General features: G+C 37.8%; 1 protein-coding gene across 2 annotated transcripts in view; it reads left to right on the top strand.

Annotated features, from left to right (window-relative positions):
• The window catches only part of nfat5b (nuclear factor of activated T cells 5b), a 200,039-nt gene that overhangs the window by 74,860 nt on the left and 101,185 nt on the right, over nucleotides 1–23,994 (top strand). For both annotated transcript variants that reach the window (XM_041190961.1, XM_041190962.1), the window contains exons 3-5: nucleotides 4,826–5,369; nucleotides 11,415–11,604; nucleotides 16,267–16,457. In XM_041190961.1, coding sequence (XP_041046895.1) covers nucleotides 4,826–5,369; nucleotides 11,415–11,604; nucleotides 16,267–16,457 — 925 coding nt within the window. The remainder of the gene's footprint in view (nucleotides 1–4,825; nucleotides 5,370–11,414; nucleotides 11,605–16,266; nucleotides 16,458–23,994) is intronic.

Genomic DNA, 23,994 nt, shown 5'->3' with positions numbered 1-23,994 from the left:
ACCTTAGTTTCCAAGGTTATCTCAGTACTAGTTGGTGTTATCCATAAGCTTAAGTATTAAAAGTAATCTATTCACCTCTAATCACTTTTATTTTGTTTGTCTCGATATCAGTTTGTTTTTCTTCCATGTTTGTTTTGCGATTGAATTTTTACTCAGTGTAACTATACTTTTATGATTTTTTTTCTATGGATCTGTCGTTGCAAAATTACTTTTAATATTTATATTTAACAAGCCGTGCATGTATTTAAAAATTATGGACTTCTTAGCAGCATAAATTGTAATTAAATCCTAAGTTTTTTTAAAGGAATCAACGTCTAATATTTAAAGGGAAAGAGTGAGTGGCAGAGCATAGGTATATGTGTGGCTCAGAGGGAAGGAGGAGGTGACCAGCAAAGTCTGAGGTCGGGTATTAGGAAGCCCAAAGTTGAGAGCAGCAGATCATTTTGAGGGAGAGTGACAGGAGGGTGGAACAGGTATGGGGAGCTGGGGTTTAGTTGTGTAGGTTCAACCATTAAGTATCGGGGAAGGGTGTACCTACAGTCAAAGGTGTTCAGGAGGACTGGTGGATTATGTTACACCAAGTATGGGAGCTCTGAAAGTTAGGGTAGCCCGTGGTGGTGATGAGGAATGCTGCTGAAGTGATTGAAAGATGTTTGAATTTTTTTGAGTCAATGACCATTTTTTATCATAAGTTTAACTATAATTGCTCAGAGGTCTTCAACATCTTAGTGGATAAATGCACTCTGGTATGTCCATAAAGACCAGATGGTATCAGCTTTGATTCCTTGTTTGCATGTTTGATGAACTATAATGAGCTGCAACAGTGCCTTTTGGTTTGGATAGAAAATCAGCCACGGTTTACAGTCCTTACGATTGCAAAAAGATTGACTGAGTAAAATGCACATGTATTGATGTTGGGAAAGGACTGGATCACACTTTGCTACGGTGCCCTCCATTGTCAAGTAGGCTACTGGGACTGGGTGAACCATACCTTGATAAGAGTGAACAATCCATGAGAGGAGGGGAGAAAATTGGAAGAAATACGCACATTGGTATAGAATAATTGCAGTGAGGTCACCTCTTAATTCAAAAGTTTTTTTTCATTCAAATAATTATATAATTCAATATTTTAGTGTTGAAGTTCCATTTTGATATCAACATTATTTAATCCAAATCATGGGTTAATTTAACTTTGGGAAAGGGAAAACTGACTTTGAATTATATTTTCATTGCTCACTGTTGAATTTGTATAAACCAAAAATGCTTTGTTTCATCTCAAAATTAATCATGTTAAAACTGTAATAAAATTACTTAATTTCCCTAAGGGTGGTGTCAAGCTTCTGAAATGAATCAGAGTTCTTGCCAAGTGCTGCTGCTTGTATGCTCAAGTTCTTTTCCTCAGTATATTGCTGTATCCTGAATTTGTTTCTCATGTACAGTATTGCCATGTTACCATTTTATTTTCTGCTTCATTATCAGCATTAGAAAATACAAAAATAAAACACTGTGCATGCTGGAAACCTGAAATTAAAACAGAAAATGTTAGGAATACTCAACAGATTAGGCATATCTGTGGAGAAAGAAGATTTAATGGTTCTGGTCAATCACCTTTTAACAGCTTGGAAAAAGTTAAGAGTTGTTAAAAGTCACAAATTTTAAGCAGAGTTGTTAAAAGTTATAATTTTTAAGCAAGTAGAGGCAAAGAAAGGTGGGGGAAGAACAAAAGGGAAGGTCTGATAGGGTGGAACACAGGAGAGATTAAATGGCTAAAGGTATGATGGTGCACACAAAAGATGGTAATAGGACAAGTAAGGGAACAAAAGATAGTTTTAGAGGAATTGTAAGTGAGAATGGCAGAATCGACACCAGCTGCTGTCTGAGAAAGTAGGGACAGAGGTTGTGATCTGAAATTGTTGAACTCTGTGTTCAGTCCAGAAGGCTGTAAAAGCACCTAACCAAAAAATGAGATGCTGTTCCTCAAGTTTACGTTGAGGTTCATCGGGTAAGTGTAGGAGACCAAGGACTGAATGGGACAGAGAAATAAAATGACAGGCAACTGGAAGCTTGGGAACAAGCTGGCTGACTGCAGGTATTCTGCAAAGCTGTCACCCAATTGGTGTTTGATTTCCCAATTTCAAGAAGGCCACATCATGAGCAGTGAATATAGTATACTAAGTTGAAAGAAATAAAAGTAAGTTGCTGTTTCGCCTGGAAGGAGTGTTTGGAGCCCTGGTCAGTGGGAGTGAAGGAGGTAAAGGGGCATCTTCTGTCCTTCCATGGGAAGGTGCTGTGGGAAAGACAAAGGGTATTGGGGGAGAGTCTTCAGTGTCATGGTGGGTTGGTTCCTTTCAAATGTTGAAAGGGGATGGGAGACAAAGTTTATTGTTTTTAATGATGAGATCATGCTGAAAATGGGAGAAATGCCAAAGGATGACGTGGAATGTGGAGAAAATACATAGTGCAGTTAACTAAATGAAGTTTAATAATTTTAGGAATATGCTCGAGTTTGGCTGATTTTTAAAGAAATTGTGGCAAAGTGGTGCCTGTGCTTCTAATAAATGAGGGAAAAGTATTCCCAAGCTTTTTAACTTGAACTTATATCGAATTCTTTATTTCAAAAAATAATGCAGTGGAATCCAGTTAATTTAGTGGTTTTGAAAAAAGGCAGTGGATACCTTTGTGAAATCTGAAATAACAGTACAATTTGGGTTCAGAAAATATCCTAAAGTACAAGCGCAACTCCAGTGGTTTATCTGTCCACCTTAAGTAGATTATTGTTTTAAATTCATTGAGAGCTGTCTATTTTGGATAATACATATGTAAAAACAATTATTAATCAGCTGCTAAGTCCAGTGTCTTTTGTGGAACTGAGCCATAAATACCAGAAATTTAAAATTTCTGTTGAAAATTAAGTGTGTAGACTTAAATTGATGATGGGAGCAAACCTACGAATTCTCACCACCACCCCATCAGTATAATAGTCTGTCAACATTCACTGTATAGGCTTAGAGGTGAAGAATGACCATTTAAGTGAGGTACCAGCAGAAGATCATTTATTTTTCTCATCATTGTGGTACCAACTTTCCATTGGCATTTTGTAATACTGAAAACATTTATTTTTTAGTTTAGAGCTTACTGCATTTTTTTGCTGTAACAATCAGTTGAACATTTCATTGGTGTTCCAATACCACTCACGTGGTAATTAAATAGATTGCAAGAATATTCTTTACAAATGGAATAAGTGGGGTATTCCATTGTTTTAAATTGTGAATTTTGTCTTTTTAAACTTCCAAAACTACTGTACATTTTGATTGCTTTATATTTTGATTACGTTACTTGGGCTTGTGCTGGGAGAAAGTGGATTTTAGGGGTGAAGTAGTTTGTTCAGTTGGAAAGATGGGGTCCTGCCTTCTACTGATCCTTTTGATTTAGAGTTGCTGGCATGACTGAGTGGCTTCTTTTTCGGTGTCTCTTATTTACCCTTCTGTGCTGAGCCGATGTCTACTCCTGGGAGTATCGAGTGGCTTTCCAAGAACAGGCCACAAACTGCTTAGTATTTTGCCAGTTCCAGTTAGATGTTGAAAATCACTTGTTGGTTTGGTACATCCCATATGCTCTTCAAACATGTGAAGGCTATACCTTGCTGTAATAGTGGAATGCAACTTCTTGCGGTTATTGGTGAGAGTTTGCTAGCCTGTTTGCTAAGAGGAGGTCCTTGTTTAGTAGTTGTCAATGGTGTTAGTACTTCGAGAAGGACCAGAGAGAAAGAGAGGGATGAAAACTAGCAAAAAGAAAGTTTAGAAAATGAACTCTACTTACAACAAAGCATTTAACAGTCTTACCTAATAAAGTGGCTGCAAATAAAAAATTTGTTAAACAAATGCAGAAGTTTGAAAATACTATGTATTGAGAGGGAACTTTTAAGATTATATATGAAAAAATGTAATTGAAGTCATTATTAAAATTTTAAGGAAACTAAGACTTTGTCAGGTTTTAATTTGTTTTCAGGGTCTGTTAAAAGTCTAGCATTTGAGGAGTTTGGAATAGGGTAAGAATAAATTTGGTGTCTGTTTCATGCATCTAATGTCCTTTAGATATTATGCTGTTAACATTAAAACTGTCCATTACCTGTTATGCAACGAATCTGAGGATCCCACCTACATTGCACCTACTTTGGAGTCTACTTCAAATTCAGATGAAATATCGCCTTCCCTTTTCTACTTCTTGTTCAAATCGCTTGTTCAATTAGCTTTTTCCTGACCTGCTGTGCCAAATACTGTTATAGATCAAGAGTATTGAGCGTATCAAAGGAATTTTTTTTTCTCAGAGGACTATGTCTTGAAGGTGAGAAGTGTATGCAACACTGGTCCCATTTTGCTTTTCATATACACATTCATTAGATTAATATTTATGTATATTTCTTGTAATTACTTTTAAGAATGGACAATAGTTATAATTTTAAGTTTAGCTTAATTGTTTTTTCATTAGTTCCAGGAATTTGCCTGTCAAGCAGCAATTCTTTACTCTGTAGGTCAGAAGATTATTTTTTGTTATTTGACTATAAGCAACCCCATCTGATTTATAATGTATCAGCGTTTATCGTTTTTGCCCTGAATATGATTGGTATCCTAGAGAGTACTATACCCTCTCTCCCAGTTTTAAAAAAAATAACCTTCCAGTGTTAATTGATAACTATTCACGTTTTGGAACTTGTATAAATTGTTGAGTTAAAGCTTTGTGAACAATTAAACAGAGCACATTTGGACAATGCTAGCTAACTCACGTTGAAATGTGTATATTTACATTTGGATTGTACATACCACAGATGTCTCCTCCAGCGGTGGTCAAAGCAGCACCTTCACCCCATCTTCCAATCCTAGCATGCATTCTACCTCAATAACTGACAACACATCTATGCAAGTAGATAGCTGCACTCCAGAACAGGGGGTAAGTGGCCATGGGGTAAGTGAATTACTGAGCTATGAAAATCAGTTAAGTAATGCCCCACAGCTGCAGTCCACACCCAAAAGGAGGACAGTACTCAACATCTCTCCACCACCCGAAGACTTGCTCGATGACAGCAGGATGTCTTGTCAGGATGATGCAGGTGACTCGGAACAGAGCAGCAATATTTGGATGGATGAATCAGGCTCCAACTTCAGCATCATGAGTTCCAGTTCATACAATGACAACACAACAGTGCCACGGAAGTCACGGAAACGTTCACCTAAACAACGACCAGGCTTTGTGCGTGTGGATGATGAAGAGTCGAATATGGATGTCTTTGATGCAGACAGTGCAAAAGGACCCCATTATGTACTTTCTCAACTCACCTCAGAAGGCAAAAACAGCTCAAAGGGGAGCAATGGGTTGGTATAGCTTTTTTAAAATTTTACCTGAGCTTTTTAGGTAGTATTCAAATAAACCCACACAGAATATAACTGAAATTTACACTTTTTCCTTTCAAAAATTAAAGGGATAATCTTGATCAGACTTCTTTCTTTTCTATCTCATCTATTATATCATCTGCACTCATGGGCAGCAACATGCCCTCTTAAAGATAGAGACTAAAATTATCTGACATTTAGAAGAATAAAATTGAGGATTTCTCACCTGCATTATGGAAGCTCCCTAGTGTAACAAATGTTTGCAAGTTTTTAAAACAGATTTCCTTAAACAAATGTTCCCCTTATACCTCGTATACAATTATATTAATTATATGGAATTTTCCTCCACATTATTGTGCCTCCTGTTAGCTAGAGGCACACAGCTTCTGTTGATGCAAATGTTATCTTCATAAATAATACACAAGCTTAGATGAGGAATTCCACCCCCCCCCCCCACAAAAAAAAAAGATGGTACCATGTACATTAATGTAGCTTAGGAGACCATACTTTGGGTACGTTTCCATGACAGCTAGCTGCTCTGTGGTACTTCATTTAAGCCAGGATTCTTAAAGTGAGATGATCCGAGATAGTCAGTATTAACAGGCTTTTTGATCGTGTGATGGTCGGGAGGAGATCATAGCTGAGTTCAATTCTTCCTCGCCCTGTGCCTTCCATGCACTTTGCAGCAGGGATCACTGTATAATGTTGAGGAGGTGAAACCCTGACTCATTTTTCACAATTCATTTACCTACTTATTTCCTTTCTCTACCTAAAGGGCAGTAAGGCCAACAGTGACACTCTTACTGCTGCCTAACTAAGATCTCCTATCTCAGTAAAAACTAGGGATTGAATTGCTGATCCACCTGTCTTGTGTGGTTCAGTGTGTTTAGCCACAGAGTAAGATCCAGAGATTTTCTAGTGTTGACTTTGAGTGTACATTAAAAACCACCCATCATGGAGGTGGTAAATTTAGCTTTATAGATAGCCTAAGTAATTGATTTAACAATTGACTAATAGTCAATGTATATTTTTATATCATTCATAAGATTAGCGATGCTATTCATTGGGGGTAAACAGTCTGATACAATTTGTTTATTTAGAATTCCAGGTAATGGATTGTACTGAATTTTAGTTAAATTTCAAAAATAAATTTGCTGTATTATAGAGGAAGTGCCTTCACTCTAATGGTCCTTGAACTTTATGTCCCACATCTGGATTTTTAAAAAATTGCACTCTGTATTTGTCAAATAATCTGAATTGAAAGGCATTAATGTAGCTTGGGAGATCTAGATAAATTGTCCGGGATGATGTATACCAGACTTAAATTCCCTAGATTCATGGCATTATGTTGATATATAAAACGTTGCTATATGTGAAGGGGGTGAAAAACACCATCACACCTAATTCTGATACGATTAGTGCAATCTTAAATAATCATCAACCCCAATCATTAGTAATGATAGACCCTGGGGAAAGGCAAAAAAAAGGGAAAAAAAAATGACGTTTCAGGAAAAACTCCCAAAGTCACTAAATTGCTCTCCAACTTCCTAAGGCGATCAAGTGAACTTCAGGAGACATTGTTTATTTGTGATGTTTTACTCGTTGCACTTGATTAACCTACTTAGCCTCCCCACAACAATGTCCAATTGTGCTGAAAGCTATTAGGACTTGTTAGGACTGGGAAGGACAATTTTCATTCATTGAGCTGGTAGCAAAGCTCACAGACCTCGCTTTTCTTTTTTGACAAAGCTTTTATTCCATCATTAAAATTTAGAATATTTTCCATTTCCACTGCGTCTTAGACACACATCCACCAAGAGCTCTATGAATAAAGTCTGCTTGTCACCTTTTCTGATCTAAGCTTGAATGACCCTTGTTCCCATGGCAGCCTTCCATCTCATAAGATGATTCGTGCCATGGTGATCCTTGTCCCAAGGCTTATGTTCTTCATTTCAAATCTTAAATATTTAAATAATATCACATCTAAGCCACATATTTTTGCCAATTTAAGTATCCAAGTATCCATAGCGTTCTCAAGTGCAGGTACTTAAATTAAGTTTGACTTTAATTCAAGGTTGGGAGAGATCAATACTTGGTGTAATCTAGTTTTAGTGTGCCTTGTGCTTTATCTCCTGAACTTCAAATCCTAAGAACCCATTGCCTTTTGCAGTAGTACTGCACATTTTCACCGAAACTCCAGATTCCTTTACAGTGCAGGAGGAGGCCATTCAGCCCATCAAGTCTGCATTGATTCTCTGAAAGAACATTCCACCTAGTCCCTCTCCCTGCCTTATCCTCATAACCTTGTACATTCTTTCTTTACAGATAGCAATCCAATTCCCTTTTGAATACCTTGATCGAACCTGCCGTCACCACCCTTTCGGGAAGTTTGTTCTAAACTCCAACCGCCCTATGGGTGAAAAAGATTTTCCTCATCACATTTACTCCTTTTGTCATTCCCCTTAGTCTCTTTCCATTTATCTTACATTCACAATTTTTCCTGATGTGCTTCACAAGCTTACACTCCTTGACATTAAATTATGTCCACCAGTGATTGGTTCACCATCCAATCCTGCCTAGATCCCCCTCTAGCAGGTTCACTTGGTCATACAATTTATGAGCCCCTCAATTTGGATGTTGAACTTTGTAACTGTCCCTCCAAATAATGAATATGCATCTGTAATACAAACTGATGGCTACAGAACTCACTAATTTCCTCTTCAGCATTGATGCTGCCCTTCTAAAAACCTCCTTTTGCATCCTCAGACTCAATTAGCTTGTTATTTGCTAGTTATCCACCTTCTTGCTATTTTGTGTCTTTCTACCTTGTAATCTTCTGTGTTGTTGATATGGATAGGCACCTGGAGTAAGACCAGCTACTTCCTAACAATTCAATTATTCTGGTAATAACTTACTTAACGTCACATACCTATTTATATTCCTGTCTCTTTATGTTCCTGTCTCTTAATTTTATATGGTTGTGTTGATCAGTTATATTTTCTTTTATGTATATGCAATAATAAAATTAAACTATTAAGGAATTAGAAAATAACTGATAAGTTTAAATTAAAGAAATGCAGACTTTTAAGACTGCTAATGTGAATATCATCAGAAAGGATTTCTGTGCTGGGTTTATATTTTGACTAAAGTGAAAAGCTTCATTTTTGTAATATATAGCTCGTGCATTGTTTGAATTTGCACTGACCAATTAAATTGAAATCCAAAGAGTAATCTCGTAAACTGAAAATGTATACAAGTCTGAAAAATGCCATGTGCAAAGCTAACAAATCATTTGTGAAAAGTTTAAGGGTACTTCAGTTACATTTATGATGATGGGAATTCCATTACAGCAAGATTTTCGAAAAATGTTAATCGAAACATTTTGGTCTTTAGAAAAGCTGGAGAAAATAGTAATAATGCTTTAGTCTTTGGTCTACCATAAAGACCTTTTAAATGAGAAAGTATTGTTGGAATCTTTACCATTTGCATTCACACAATCCAGTTTTTTCAAAATCTTTTTATTTAAATGCAAGTTGTGATTCTTAAATGGATTTGGCAAAGCTTCTTGAATAACTTTGAATCCAGTTTTAAAGGGGCGGCTATGGCAATACTAAGGAGTGATCAGGTCAGAAAAATAAGCTATTGTGAACATAGATTGTTCAGGCTAAATGATTCAGATCCTCTTTGGTGATTGGACATTGACAGGTGGGCCAAAGAGAGGTTTAAGTGAACAACTACAATTAGAAAAGTATGGATGTTTGGCACTTGCCATGTAATTTTAACTTCATTGTAGGTATGTGGCGGCTGTTGCTTTGAATTTATTGGCATAGATGGAACTGATAAGGATTTGCTCAGCAGCAGTAGGTAATTCAAAAGTGCATTTTCTAATGCGATCTGCAATTTAAATTTTAAGCTAACTTCTTAATAGCAATTTGAAGCTTAGAATTAAATAGATGCCTGGGAGATAATAAATAAGAGAAATTTAATTGGTAATTGTAAAGAAAAAGATGCCATGTTTTGCTATTAGCATGCATAAAATTAGTTCAGAATTTTTATTTCTATTTTCATTTTTGAAGGATCTCAATATTTTTAAAGGTATTTTTGTTGTGTGCTTATACTGCAGCTCTGTGACTTCATAAGTATATGGAAGTAAGATATTTCCCTCTATCGCCAAGTAAATTAATTCCTAATAATATTACCAGCTCAATAATCATGAAGTGCAAATCACTTATTGCTTTATCTTGAGGTCAGCAAGTGGGTTTCAGCTGTCCAATTGTTATTACATTGGGGTGAGGGTGTGAGGAAATTAACTGAGCAAAGTTTGCAAAGTCATTTCAATTTGTATTAAAGTCTTATAATAAATTCCAAACTCTTTGGTCCTGTGTGCAATTTCCCTGTAACATTCAGTGAAATAAACCCAATGGGTGGAGCTTTCACGAAAGGTCGGTGTGGAAAACAAGCGGCCCTTACACACCTCTCCTGACATGAATCACAGAGAAATGCGAGTGATCTCTTATGGTTGGCTAGTCTGCTACCACCCTTTTTGTGCTCTTGTTAAAGTCTTGTTAAACTACTACATTAGTAGGTTATAGAGATTAACACTGGTTGAAATATGTTTCAAGGTCTTGGGTTTCAGACAATGTTATATAACTGTTTGAACTTTGTTGATATCCGTATTATTACATTGCTGCACCCCATAATGTGTTATTACCTAGTATTCCATATTTAACACTTTACAGTCTTTTCAATTTTGTGTTACAAGCAGCATGACATTGGGCTGATTTACTGACGACTGTGTGTACTAGCTAGTAATTTTAGTCATCCTAAATTTGGCTATTACCCCATTTATACTGCCAGCATGATTCCATGCTAAAGCCATATATGTTGTTGCAAATCTAAATGCAAATTCAAAATAATGATCTAAAATTGCCAACTGATTCTTCGATTTTGTAAATGTGTTTTGTAAATAGAGCTGAGGTTGAGTTAATTTCTATTGTGTATATATTAAAATGGGCAGCCTAAATTATTAATGGAGCTAACTGATTTGCATGATTCAAGATGGCCATTTTTTCTACTTTGTATAAATAGATATTTACAATATATTGTAACAATTTTTGCTGTGAAATTACCAAACCAGTCTAGACACACAGCATAAAGAGGTTCACAGAATGGTATGAAACCAGGTAGTGTTTGGTTGTGTAATTGGAATAAGCTATAAAACAAGTGCTCACTACAGAATGATGAAATGCAAGCTACTGCTCAGAAGGCAATTTCCCAATCTTGGCTGTGTTATCAAGAACGGGTATTGAGTCAAGATGAGGGGCTGGATAATAAGGTAAATTGGAGGATGAAACATCCTGATGAAACATTCATCTTTATGAATTTCCTAGTGGATGGATCAGAGGGGGAATTGAGAGAGTTCAAGGAGCAGGTTGATTGTTTCGTGCAAGGGGGAGACAAGGCAGGGACAAAAATAACCTTCAAATTCAATTTCATTTTATAAAATTGATTTATTTTTGCAACTTGCACATGCAAAATAATTGGTTGGATCCATGTTAAAGGGTGGTTAAATTTCTACGCTAAAAGGCAGGAGGAAATGAAATGCTCCCAGGTCTTTTCTCATTCTAAGACCTAACCTCTTAGATGATCAGGCATGAGACCTGCTCCACCGTCTGCCTTCCTGCAGCATAGACGGAATCATAGCTCACTGAAGTGATATTTAAAATTATTTCAATCTGTTCTCTATTGTGCTGCATCACTACTTTTGGTAGATAAATCACTCAGCATTTAAACAACAGAATTGAAAATTAAGAGTAATTGAACATTTTATACTTTCTTTCCTGGAGGGGCATAATGTCAGAAATCAGGTGAGGTATTTTCGGAAAATAAAAGATAATTTAATTAAAGATGAGAAAAAAACAGTTTAAAAGACAGTGCTATGATAATGAAGTATGGCAACTGAAATCAAAAGATGTATTATATATCACTAAAGTAATTTCATTGATAAATATTTTTAACATTTCTCAGAACAACGGAACCACCGAAAACTACTTTAAAAAAGGGCCCAGCACTAACTGGTCACTATCCTGGTAAAAGTGAGGGCAAAGAACTCAAGGTACTGGTTCAACCTGAGACACAGCACAGGGCACGGTACTTGACGGAGGGTAGCCGTGGCTCTGTGAAAGATCGGACGCAACAGGGTTTTCCAACAGTAAAGGTAATTGTTTTCCCTGCTTTTGAAAAGAATTACTGTAAGTAAACTAAAACCTTTGGTTCAGAACAAGAGGCCATCATTTTAGAATTTAAGTTAGACCACATAAAAAGAAAATACAGAAAAAAAATTAACCAGACCAAGTGGGGCTGCGAGCAAGCCAAAGACACAGTCTGAGGCGTTTAGATATTGTGATGTAAGAGTATTGAAATTAATGGAGAAAATGAAGGGAATTCCAAATTGCTATGATTTGTGCTGCCTACCATACTATACACGAGTTATATGTTCAAGTTTACAGATGACACGAAGCTGTGAGATCAAATAAGAGTGTGCATAGGAGTAGAAGTTGCAGTTGGAAAAACTATAGCATATGGAGTTCGAGTGGGGAAGTGTCAGGTTGTCCATTTGGATGAGACACGAATTGGAAATACTTTCTTAATTCTCAGACTAGGAACTCTGGAGGAGCAAAAAGATTTGTGTTCATGCATACAAGTCATTAAAAGCTAGTGCACAGATATCAAAAGTAATTAGAACTGCTAATGGAACGTTGACCTTTATCTCAAGGGGTTGGAATGTAAAAGTGAGGGAATGATGATGCTTCAGTTGCATAGAGCATAGGTCTGATCCCATTTGGAGTGTTTGTTCAGATTAGGCACTGACCTTCAGGAAAGATAAAGGTATTGAAGGGCATAGCACATGTTCATCAGAATAATATCGGGGCTTGAAGAGTTAAATTATGAGATTGCACAAACTTGTACTTTTAAGTGGAGAAGATTGAGAGTTGATCTAATCAAGATACTTAAGATAAAGGAATTTGCTAGGGTAGTTACAAAGCAGCTGTTCTCTGCTGGGAGAATTCAGAATAAGAGAGGTGTAGTTTTAAAATTAGAGCTAAGCCATTAAAATGAGGAAGCACTTTTTCACTCGGGGATGGAAATCTGAAATTCTCCCAAACGGCTGTGGATGCCTGAGTCCATTGAAATTTTCAAGTCTGAGTTTGATAAAACTTTTGTTAGGCAGAGGTAACCAGGGATATGGAGAATGGATGGGCAAATGCAGGTGAGGTACAGATCTGTCATGATCTAATTGAATGACAGAACAGGTTTGAAGGTGGAATGCCTTAAACTCCTGTTCATGTATGCACATGTGCTGAACACAAATATCAACTTCTATCAGCAAAAACATGCTTACCGCACACTGACTTTTTACCTTATGTGCACATTATCTAGAAAATAGTGCACCCAATAAGTGTGATGTTTCACATTAGGCATACACACTGAAAACAATATAACTCCTAACCTATAAATTTAGCAAAATATAACATGCTGACAGATCATATGGTTCAGACTAGATACTACTTTTTAGTGTTCAGTGTTAATAAAGCAGTGGATCAATTAGCAGAGTGAATACAGTGATAGACTGATTCTTCATCAGAACTTGATAAAAATTCCAAAATAACAAGAGTTCTGAATTCCTCCATTTCTCTGCAATGCCTTTCATAACAATGATCAGTTGTATACGATGGGAAACTTAAATGTGGGAGCCCCTAGATAAATTTTAGCTCATACGGGTTATGGCAAAAAATGAATTGAAGATCTATCTCTCTTCCTTTAAACTAGGCTAGTACAAGAAAGAAGTTATTCACAGTTGATCAAAATGATCCAAATGGATGCCAAAGTCGCTAGCGATTGACTGGAGTTGGATAATGTGGTATCAGTGTTAAATAATTCTGTCATTCTAATGTGCTTTGCACTTTCTAATACTTGCTGAACAATATTGCTCCTTGGCACTAAACAAACACATATCTCAAAGCTGAGAGATGAAATATCTGACATAGAAACATAGACTTGTGCAAGTAGCTTATTTTTTAAAAAAATTAAGCTTGTTCTGATATGCTGTTGGAAATCAGGCTTGGGCTGATAAGATACTTGCATCTCACAAACACCAGGCAGACAATTACCATCTCCAACAAGAGTGTGTTCAATCACTTCCTCTTGACATTCAATGGCATTACCATCCTTGAATCTTTCACCAACATTTTGGGGGTCAGCACTGCCCAAAAACTCAACTGGACCAGCCACATAAATGCTGTGACTACTAAAGCAGATCAGAGGCTGGGTATTCTTCCACTGCTGACTTATCTCCTCTCTCCCCAAAGTGTCTTCACCACCAAAAAAACACAAACCATAAATGTGATAGAATATTGTTCAGTTGCCTGATGAGGTACAGCTGTATTCAAGAAGCTCAATAGCATTCAGAACAAAGCAGTCTGTTTGATTGACACCCCATCCACTGGCTTATTCATCCACTCCCTCCACTCTATCTGTTGTGTGTGCTACCCAGAAAATGCACCACCAAATTCCAAGTTTTCTTTTTGCCAAACCTCTGACCTCTGCCTCCGACAAAGATAGTGAGCATATGGGAATGCCATAATTTTCAAGTTGCCCAGCATATCACATGCCTTTCCAAGAATGAATTTATGGAATAAAAATGTGCAGTTTTTGTTTTGATTTTCTGAAAGATTAATTTTCTAAGGAAAACAGTTGATTTCAAATTTATGAGAATGCTTCACAATTCAGAAAAAACCCATTCAGCACATCATGCCTGTGCCAATCTTTGCTATCTCATTAATTCCATCCCCCTGTACTTTCCCCAAAGCCTTGCAGATTTTTTTCCTCCAAATATGAACTCACTTCCCTTTAAGTTATTATTGAATCTGCTTCCACTGTTTTTCAAGCAGTGTATTTCAGATCATAACTTGCCTTGTAAATATTTTCCCCCTCATGCCACCTCTTGTTCTTTTGCCAATCATCTTAAATTTGTCTCCTTTGGTTACTGACCCTTCTGCCACTGGAAACAGTTTTTCCTCATTTATTCTATCAAATTCTCCATGATTTTTAACATCTCTATCAAATCTTCCCTTAAGTTCATAACCACCTTTGCTCTAAGGAGAATGATACCATTTTTCTAAGTCTTTCCGAGTAACTGATTCTGGTAAATCTTCCCAGTCTGGCAACCAGAATTGTCCACAGTACTCCAGCAAGAGCCTAACTTGTGTTTTATAAAGGTTCAGCATAACTTCCTTGCTTTTGAACTCTTGTGTCTCTACATATAAAGCCAAGGATTCTATTTGCCTTCTAAACAACCTTGTTAACTTGTCCTGTCCCCTTCATAGACTTCTTTACGAACACCTGCAGGTGTCCCTGTTTGTACATACTCTTAAAAATTTTTACCATTCATTTTCCATTGCCTCTCCTTGTTCTTCCTTCCAGAATTAATCACATCACACTTCTCTACATTAAATTCCACCTGCCATGTATCTGGCTAATTCAACCTATCTAGCCTTGTATATCCAAATCCATGTCATTAATATATATCAAAAAGAAGTGTATCTTATGTTAATTGTGTAAATTAGGGTTAAGTGTATACGGATAGAGGCACTCATTAGATAATCACTTGTGCAGATGTAAAGACCTTTAAGGAGCTTTCACTTTGTTAATTTGTCCATTTGTTTAATTGTTGTAATCTGATTAGCTCAGTCAGTAGAGCATAAAACTCTTAAACTCAGGATCCTGAGTTTGAGCCCCACGTTGTGAGTGTATTTAAATCAGTCCTGAGAATGACATTTTAATTTAATTTGCTAAGTTTCCATTGAAGTTTTTGTTTTTAGTTACAGTATTTCTTTAAGGGGCTGTTAATTTGTTAATTAGCTTATCTGTTTGCTCAAAAGAGAATAAAGAGACATCAATGACTGGCTATCTCAGTCAGCAGAGCATGAGACTCTTAATCTTAGAGTCCCTGATTCAACCCCCACATTTGGCGAGTTTATTTCAAGTATCAGACCCAGGAATGACATTTTAATTTAATTTGCTAAGTCTCAGTTGAAGTTTTTGCTTTTAGTTACAGTAGTTCTTTAAGGGGCTGTTAATTAGTTTGTTTGCTCCAAAGAGTATAAGGAGACACTAGGTGCCAGTCGTGGCTCAATTGATAGTGTTAGTCAGATTTGTTAGTCAGAAGGTTGAAGGTTTCAGTCCCACTCCAGGGCTTAAGCAAAAAAATCTAGGCTCACAATCCAAGCAATGATGAGCAGGTGCTGCATTGTCAAGAAGTGTTCTTTTTAGGTAGCCATTAACAGATCCAGGCAGTGGACAGTTGAGGGAGTCATTCGACCCAACTGTCTGCTCCTCTTCCGTGGTTATGTCCATGCCTGGGTGTCCCTGGAGAGGGAGCATGCAGCGTCCACTGGTACACTTGAGGCCTTCCATGACTATTAGGTGCCACAGGGGCTGCAGTCCATTATCTGTACCCAAAATGACATTTTAATTTAATTTGCTAAGTTTCCTTCAAAGTTTTATTTTTGTTACAGTGCTGCTTTTAAGGGGGAGTTCATCAGTTGACTAATTTATTTTGTTCATTTGGTATCCTCGAAAGATACTGGTGTAAGTTGTAGAGTTAGGAGTTATACATTAGTAAGGCCTCACTTTGTGAATAAATCTAAAACTGAGTAAAGATTGACTTCTGGTATCCTCTTTCACCAACTGGCCTTCAGAAATTTAACAGCTTGTACTTAAGTAAACATTAATTGTTTGTCAAAACTCTACTTTTAAAGTTTTGCTCGTGCATATCAAAACTTTTAAATAATAAGTTTCCCCAATTATTTTATTTTAGTTGGAAGGTTACAACGAGCCAGTAATCTTACAAGTTTTTGTTGGCAATGACTCTGGCCGAGTCAAACCTCATGGTTTTTACCAAGCTTGCAGAGTCACTGGGCGAAATACTACACCTTGCAAGGAGGTAGATATTGAAGGAACAACTGTGATTGAGGTCAGCCTGGATCCTGGAAATAACATGACACTAGCGTAAGTATTTATTGAGGTCTATTGATACTACAAATGGGTAGAACATATAGAGGGTACTCATTTTGGATGTTAAAATTGAGAGAGTATTGGATTTTAATTTTATATTCCCTCTACTATCTCAGTCGGTAAAGAAAATGCCCAAGTGGAATTGGAACTTCCCTTGTCTCATTGGTTCAAGTTCAATTTCTGATTTGTGCTGACAGCTGATTTCAGCTGCATTAGCAGTACAAACCAACAATGCCCCCAAAAAGGGGAGAGAAAATATTTTCCAGTATTGCTCCTGGTAACAATGTTGGATGAGAATGTAACTGCACTTCATCTTACTGTTAAGTAGTGCTGGCATTTACTGTCTAGGTGCACACATGAAGAATGGTCACTTGGGCAAAGTATTTAAACATAAACAACACTCTTGGAGCTACCATCTTTAAATTGTATAAAAATTGATTGGAATGCAGGACACAAACGACATTTATGATAATTTCAGGAGAGAAAAACTGCAATTCCCTCCATTCCATTTCAATTTCATCACATCACAGCCCTGTACATTTCATTCCAATTTAATCACTATGATTTTTACGTTGAGGCACAATTTTTTTTGCACTTTCTTTAAAATGCCTTAATGCACCTGGTGGCACGATAAGTTTGTTCAATTAGTAAGCATTTAGCAAATTAATTGCATTAATAATTATTTTGAAAAAACTACTTATGTCAATGCAAGCTGGACTGATAGAAAATGTTTGTATAGTGCTGTCTTGATTTGTTAGGCTATGGCAGCAATACTGAACTTGTAATTCAGTGGAGTTTGGTGAACCAGTTTCATATTAGGATCTGATTTTTGCCTGTTCTCTGGAATCTGTCGGATATTTCGCAATCAGAGTTCTCTGTTTTGCATTCTGTATTTAACTTCCAAGATTTAGCTTTCAAATTGCAGCAATGAGACTATTACTTTTGTATGTAAAGTTTCAAACGATTTAATTCCATAACGGAGACTGATGAGGAAATCAGTTCTTCGACTCAGCCACATAAAATTATATTTTAATCTGTAGTGCATATCTTTGTTTGTTTTTGAATTGTGTGATACCAGCAAGCCAAAAAATGACTGCCCATGCGATTGCCCCTGAGGGTATTAAGAGTCAACCACAAAGTGTGGGACTGAAGTCACATTTAAGGCCGACTGGGTGTGTATGGAGGTATCCTTCTCTGAAGAATATTACTGAGCTAGTTGGGTTTCTGTGGCTCATGATCTTTGCGTACTGTCCAGAATAGTCCAGAATAAATCATAACCAACAGTACATTGGCACTGCTGTTACACACACAGCCAACCTGAGATTGAACCATGTGATGAATTACATAAGAGAAAATGCATTCATGTACACAATGGTATCTTCATTAAGGTGAAGACATGTCCTTTTTCAACTCATTCACAGGATGTGGGTGTCTCTGACCAGGCTAGCATTTATTACCCATCCCTCACTGTTTTGCGAAGGTGTTTGTACTGCTGTGGTGTAGGTACACCCACACTGCTGTTTGGTAGGGAATTCAGGATTTTAATCCCACAAAAATGAAGGAACAATGATAGATTTACAATTTAGGATGGTGTATAAGTTGGGGGGATTCTTGAGGTCATGATGGTCCCATGTGCCTGCTGCCCTTAGTTTTCTAGGTGGTACATTTTGTAAAGGAAATATTTTTTCCTAATATTACTGTGGGATACTGTGAAGCAGGCTTGTGGGGGCTACGTGTGTATGACTAATTTAATTAAACTGAAGACAGTCAGACTGTATGGTTTAAATCATCAAAGGGATTAGGTGTAAAAACAGGTATTTTGACATAGAGATGGGTGAGCTAAGCTGAGGTCCCAGTAGATACAGTGTGAAGGGGAATTTGCATTAGGAGATAAGTGAGATGTGAATTGTTTGCTTGTTTGAATTTCAAAGTGACATCACCAGATGTTTTACAACTGGCAAAATCTTAGGTAAATAAGGCAAAGTTATTAAGTTTATTTTTCCCAAAAGTGCTTGCCATAAGGACAATGTGAAAGATGTTTATATTCTGGGAAAAGTAACTTCCAAAGCAAGGTTATGTTATAACCCAGCCCTAGGTGAGGTTTGCCGAAGTTGTTGATCCAGGTGAGATCCCTCAATTTGTCACTGTCTGGCTGGGACACCCCCAAGTTGTTATGCCCTGGGTGAGGAGGGATGAACTAGCTCCCTGTCTTTATTCAGCAGCCCCACCCCCCTACCCTTGTTGGTTGCAACAAGATTTAATCTAAAAAAGATCCCTTTTGTGGAGACCTTTTTTCCAGACCCAATCATTCTGGTTTTGAAGGAGCCAATTTGATCAGACTTTCTTGAGTTAAAAATAAGAGTAAGTTTATTAATTACTAAAGGAAAGAAAGGATAAAACGCATGCATATAAAATCTTGCAGGTTAAAAATAAGAATTTAGCTTTAGGTAGGTGTATATATGTATTAGACCATTTGGCCCCTCGAGCCTGCTCCGCCATTAAATAAGATCATGGCTAATGATCTTGTGTTTTGATTTCCACATTCCCATCTAACCCCGATAACCTTTGATTCCCTTGCCGAAAAAGAATCTACCTACCTCTGCCTCAAAAATATTCAATGACCCCCACCTCCACCACCTTCTGAGGCAGAGAGTTCCAAAGTCACACAACCCTCAGAGAAAATTTCTTCTCATCTCTGTCCTAAAAGGGCGACCCCTAATTTTAAAACAGTGCCCCCTAGTTCAGGACTCGCCCACAAGGAAACATCCTTTCAATTTCTACCTTGTCAATGCCGTTCAGGATCATGTATACTTCAATCAAATCACCCCTCACTCTTCTAAACTCCAGTGGAAACAAGCCCAATCTGTCCAACCTTTCTTCATAAGACAACCCACTCGTTCCAGGTATCAATCTAGTAAACCTCCTTTGAACCACCTCCAATATATTTACATCCTCCCTTAAATAAGGAGACCAAAACTGCACACAGTATTCGAGGTGCAGTCTCACCAATGCCCTGTATGGCTGAAGCATAACATCCTTACTTATGTTCAATCCCACTCATAATAAAGGATAACATTTCATTAGCTGCCTTAATTACTTGCTGTACGTGCATACTAACTTTTTGTGACTCAGATACTAGAACACCTCTGTACCTCAGAATTATGCAACCGTTCATCATTTAAGTAATACTCTGCTTTTTTGTTCTTCCTGCCAAAGTGAACAACTTTACATTTGCCCACATTAAACTCCATTTGCCAGATCTTTGCCCACTCACTCAACCTATCTATATCCATCTGCAATTTCTTCATGTCCTCTTCACAACACACTTTTCTACCTATCTTTGTGTCATCTGCAAATTTAACTACCATGTCTTCACTCCTCTCATCTAAATCACTGATGTAAATCATAAAAAGTTGAGGACCTAGTCCAGACCCCTATGGATTCCACTCGTCACATCCTGCCAATCAGAAAAAGACCCATTTATGCATACTCTCTGCTTTCTGCCGGCCAGCCAATCTTCTATGCGTGCTAATATGCTATCCCCTACACCATGTGCTTTTATTTTCCATAATAATCTTTGATGTGGCACCTGATCAAATGTCTTCTGGAAATCCAAGTACAGTATGTCTACAGGCTTTCCTTTATTCACTGTGCATGGTTATTCCTCCAAAAAATTCCAATAAATTGGTTAAACATGATTTTCCTTTCACAAAACCATGCTGACTCTTCCTAATTGCCTTGAGCTCTTCTAAGTGCCCAGCTATAACCTCCTTAATGATCGATTCTAATAATTTCCCCATGACAAACATCAAGCTAACTGACCTATAGTTTTCAGTTTTCTGCCTCCCTCCCTTCTTGAATAGAGGGATTATATTTGCTGCTTTCCAATTTGATGGAACCTTTCCATTCTGGAAAGTGAATTTTGGAAAATTAACACCAGTGCATCAACTACCTCAGTAGCCACCTCTTCTAGACCCTAGGATGTAGTCCATCGGGATCTGGAGATTGCCAGGCCGCAGCTCCATCAATTTGCTCAGTACCATTTCCCTAGTGATTTCAATTTCACCAAGTTCTTTTCTCCCATTCCCCACCTGATTTGCAGCTATTTCTGGAATGTTTTTTGTATCCTCTTATAGTGAACACAGAAGCAAATATTTGTTCATTTCTTCTGCCATTTCCTCATTATCTACTATTAACTCCCCATTGTCACCTTCTAGAGGATCAACACTCATTTTACTTACTCTTGTCCTTCTTAAATACCTATAGAAACTCTTGCTATCCGTTTTTACATTTCTAGCTAGCTTCCTCGTTTACTCCAATTTCTCTTTCCCGATTAACCTTTTAGCCATTCTCTGCTATTCTTTGTATTCTGTCCAATCATGTGTCCTGCCACTTATCTTTGCGGAGTTGTTTGATGCTTTCCTTAACTTCTTTAATTAAAAACGGATGGTGGATCCTCCCCTTAGAATTTTTCTTTATAGTAGGAATGTAGGTATTCTGAATACTCTAAAATATCCCCTTAAATGTCTACCACTGTTTCTCTATTGATCTATCCTCTAGCCTAGTTTCCCAGTTCACTTCAGCTAGCCCAGCTTTCATCCCCACATAGTTGCCCTTATTTAAGTTTAAGATACTAGTCTTAGACCCACTTTTCCTTTCAAACTGGATGTAAAATTCAATCATATTGTGGTCGCTGCTGCCTAGTGGTGCCTTTACTCTGAGGTCATTAATTAATCCTGTCAAGTTATACAATACCAAGTCTAATACAACCCGCTCTCTGGTTGGTTCCAGAACATGTTGCTCTAAGAAACTATCTCGAAAACATTATCCAGGCCCTACTATTGTCAATTTAATTTTTTCAGTTTGTGTAGATTAAAATCACCCATGATTATTTCTGTCCCTTTATCACAAGCATACAATATTTTCTATTGAATATTTTGTCCTATACTGTGGCTACTGTTAGGGGGCCTGTAGACCACCCACACTAATTACTTTTTCCCCCTACTATTCCTCATCTCCACCCAAACCGATTTTAAATCCTGATCTCCTGAACCAAGGTCATCTCTAACTATTGCTCCAATGCCCTCGTTGATTAACAGTGCTATCCCTCCACCTTTACCTAGCTTCCTGTTCTTCTTGAATGTCATGTAGCCCTCAATATTAATCTTTGTCGTCCTGTAGCCACATCTCCGTAATTGTTATCAGATCATATTTATTTACTTCATTGTGGGCCATCAATTTATTTACTTTGTTGTGGATGCTACGTGCATTTAGATACAACGCCTTCAGTTTTGTCTTTCTGTTACCTTTGTACCATCTAGTCTTGACTGTTGATGTATTCTTAGGTTTTTTTCTCTCTGTCCCTCCCTGCCATTTTCTAATCCTTATTTCTCATATTACTATTTTGTTCTCCTGTCTTGAATCTGCACCTTGAATTACCACATCTGCCCAAGCTTGATCCCTCACCCCTCTTGTTTAGTTTAAAGCCCTCTCTACATCCCTAGTTATGCGATTTGTGAGAACACTCGGTCCTGCGTGATTCAGGTGTAAACTGTCCCAACAGTACAGCCCCCACTTTCCCCAGTCCTGATGCTAGTACCCCACAAACTGGAACCTACTTCTCCTACTCCACTCTTTGAGCCACACGTTCGTCTCTCTAATCTTCTTTGCCCAATGCCAATTTGCACATGGCTCAGGCGATAATCCAGAGGTTATTACCTTTTGAGATCCTGCTTCTTAATTTAGTACCTAGCTCCTCATGTATATAAAAAAAGAGGTATACAGAAGAGTCCTTGACTCGTGGGGAGTAGGCAATTGAGTGCTGCGACTGCTGTGATTCGAGATTCCAGTAGAATTGACTCCGCTAGATGAATAGTCGGTTTCGAGGTTCCAGCAGAGTTGACTCCGGTAGACCAATAGCCTGTTTTGAGGTTCCGGTATCGTTAAGTTTGGCAGAGAGGGAGAGAGATTGGGACGCCTGCAAAATGGCGATTTGCAGGGGTAATGTGTGTGGTTGTTACTTCTGAGTCAAACTTCCAGCACTTGCACTCTCTCAGAACACCCACCAACAGATAGACCCCCACCAACAGATAGACCCCAGGGCAGCTTTTTCAGCTCACTTTTAACCCCTCTTTATATATTCCAAGTGGGAAGCAAATTCACAAACTTGTCTGGGCATTGGTCACAGCATTTCTTGATGAAATTATACTCATCTCCCATTATGTCTGATTGCCTCTACTGGAGGAAGCAATTAGTTTTTGGATGTCTTGGTAGAAGTACCTTGTCTGGCAACAGGGTGGGGTTCCATTACCACTTAGGGAGTCACCCTGAGCATTCCAGCCAGTGGCTTATGTGCATTTTTTAAAAACTCGGGTCTTATTTTTAAAGTCCAATATTTCCAGATGCAATTTGTTGTTTTTCCTTCATTATCATGATAATTAGAACAGTAGTTTTACAGATCAAAAAGGATAACATATTTATGGAAAGGTTGAAAGCTGTATGGTGTGAGTGGCCATGAGAGATCTTGGAGTGTATTGTGAAGTATCAGCTTCTAGCCACCCTAGAGAAGTGTTTGCTTGTTCTGGAAAGCAAAGTTTTGTTATGATCCTTGTCGAGGGAGAGAGAAGCTGTGAAATACCTCCCTTTATAGCAACAGCAGGTGCCTTGCGGTAATATTACTGTACGTTTTATGGATTAAGAATCTATTTGGACTGTTGCCTGGAAAAGGGTATTTACGTTGGGAGCTTAGTTAAGTAGAAATCTTCTAGGAAATGCTATAAGACTAAATTTAACTGTGTAACTGTAATCTTGTGTGTTTAAGTTTTCTTTTATTAATTGTTTTCATTTAATCTTTAAAATCTCAAAGTGGCAGTGGACTCTCCTTCTGACTTAGTACACATACCTTCTCATAATAAAAATACAAATTGCAAATTGTTGTGATAGCTTGGCCAAGTTTCCCTTCGAGATTTGGTCAGCCTGGCAATTATCACCTACCACATCCTAACAATATCATAGGTTTAGAAAGTGTTGTTTAAGCTTTGGTATGTCCTGCAGCGCATCTTGTAAATGGTACACACTGTAGCCACTGTGTGCCAGAGGTGGAAGCATTGAATCTTAAGGTGATGGATGGTGTTCCAATTAAATGGCTGCTTTGTTCTGGATGGTGCTGAGTTCTTGAGTTGTTGCATTCATTCAGGTGTGGCAATTATTCCATTGCACTCCACCCTGTAGATGGTGGAGAGGCTTTGGAGAGTCAGGAGATGAGTTATTCATTGCAGAATATCTAACGCTCTTGTAGCCACAGCATTTAAGTAACAGGCCCCTGGTGACACAGGATAATGATGACCATTGATTTAGCAATGGTCATGCTGTTGAAAGTCAAGGGGAGGTGGTTATACTCTCTCTCTCTGAAGATGCTCATTACCATGGTGCTATGTAGTATGATTGTTACTGGTGAGGAATAAATTACTTGCTGGCTGTTCTTTCACAACTAGTGTTTGAATCAAGTACCTCTGCGTGTAATGAAGGCTGG

This window comes from Carcharodon carcharias, chromosome 7 (assembly GCF_017639515.1).
Source record: "Carcharodon carcharias isolate sCarCar2 chromosome 7, sCarCar2.pri, whole genome shotgun sequence".
NCBI classification, from domain to species: domain Eukaryota; kingdom Metazoa; phylum Chordata; class Chondrichthyes; order Lamniformes; family Lamnidae; genus Carcharodon; species Carcharodon carcharias.
Note: the sequence above shows the minus strand (reverse complement) of the source record. Positions and strands in the feature narration are given on the sequence as shown.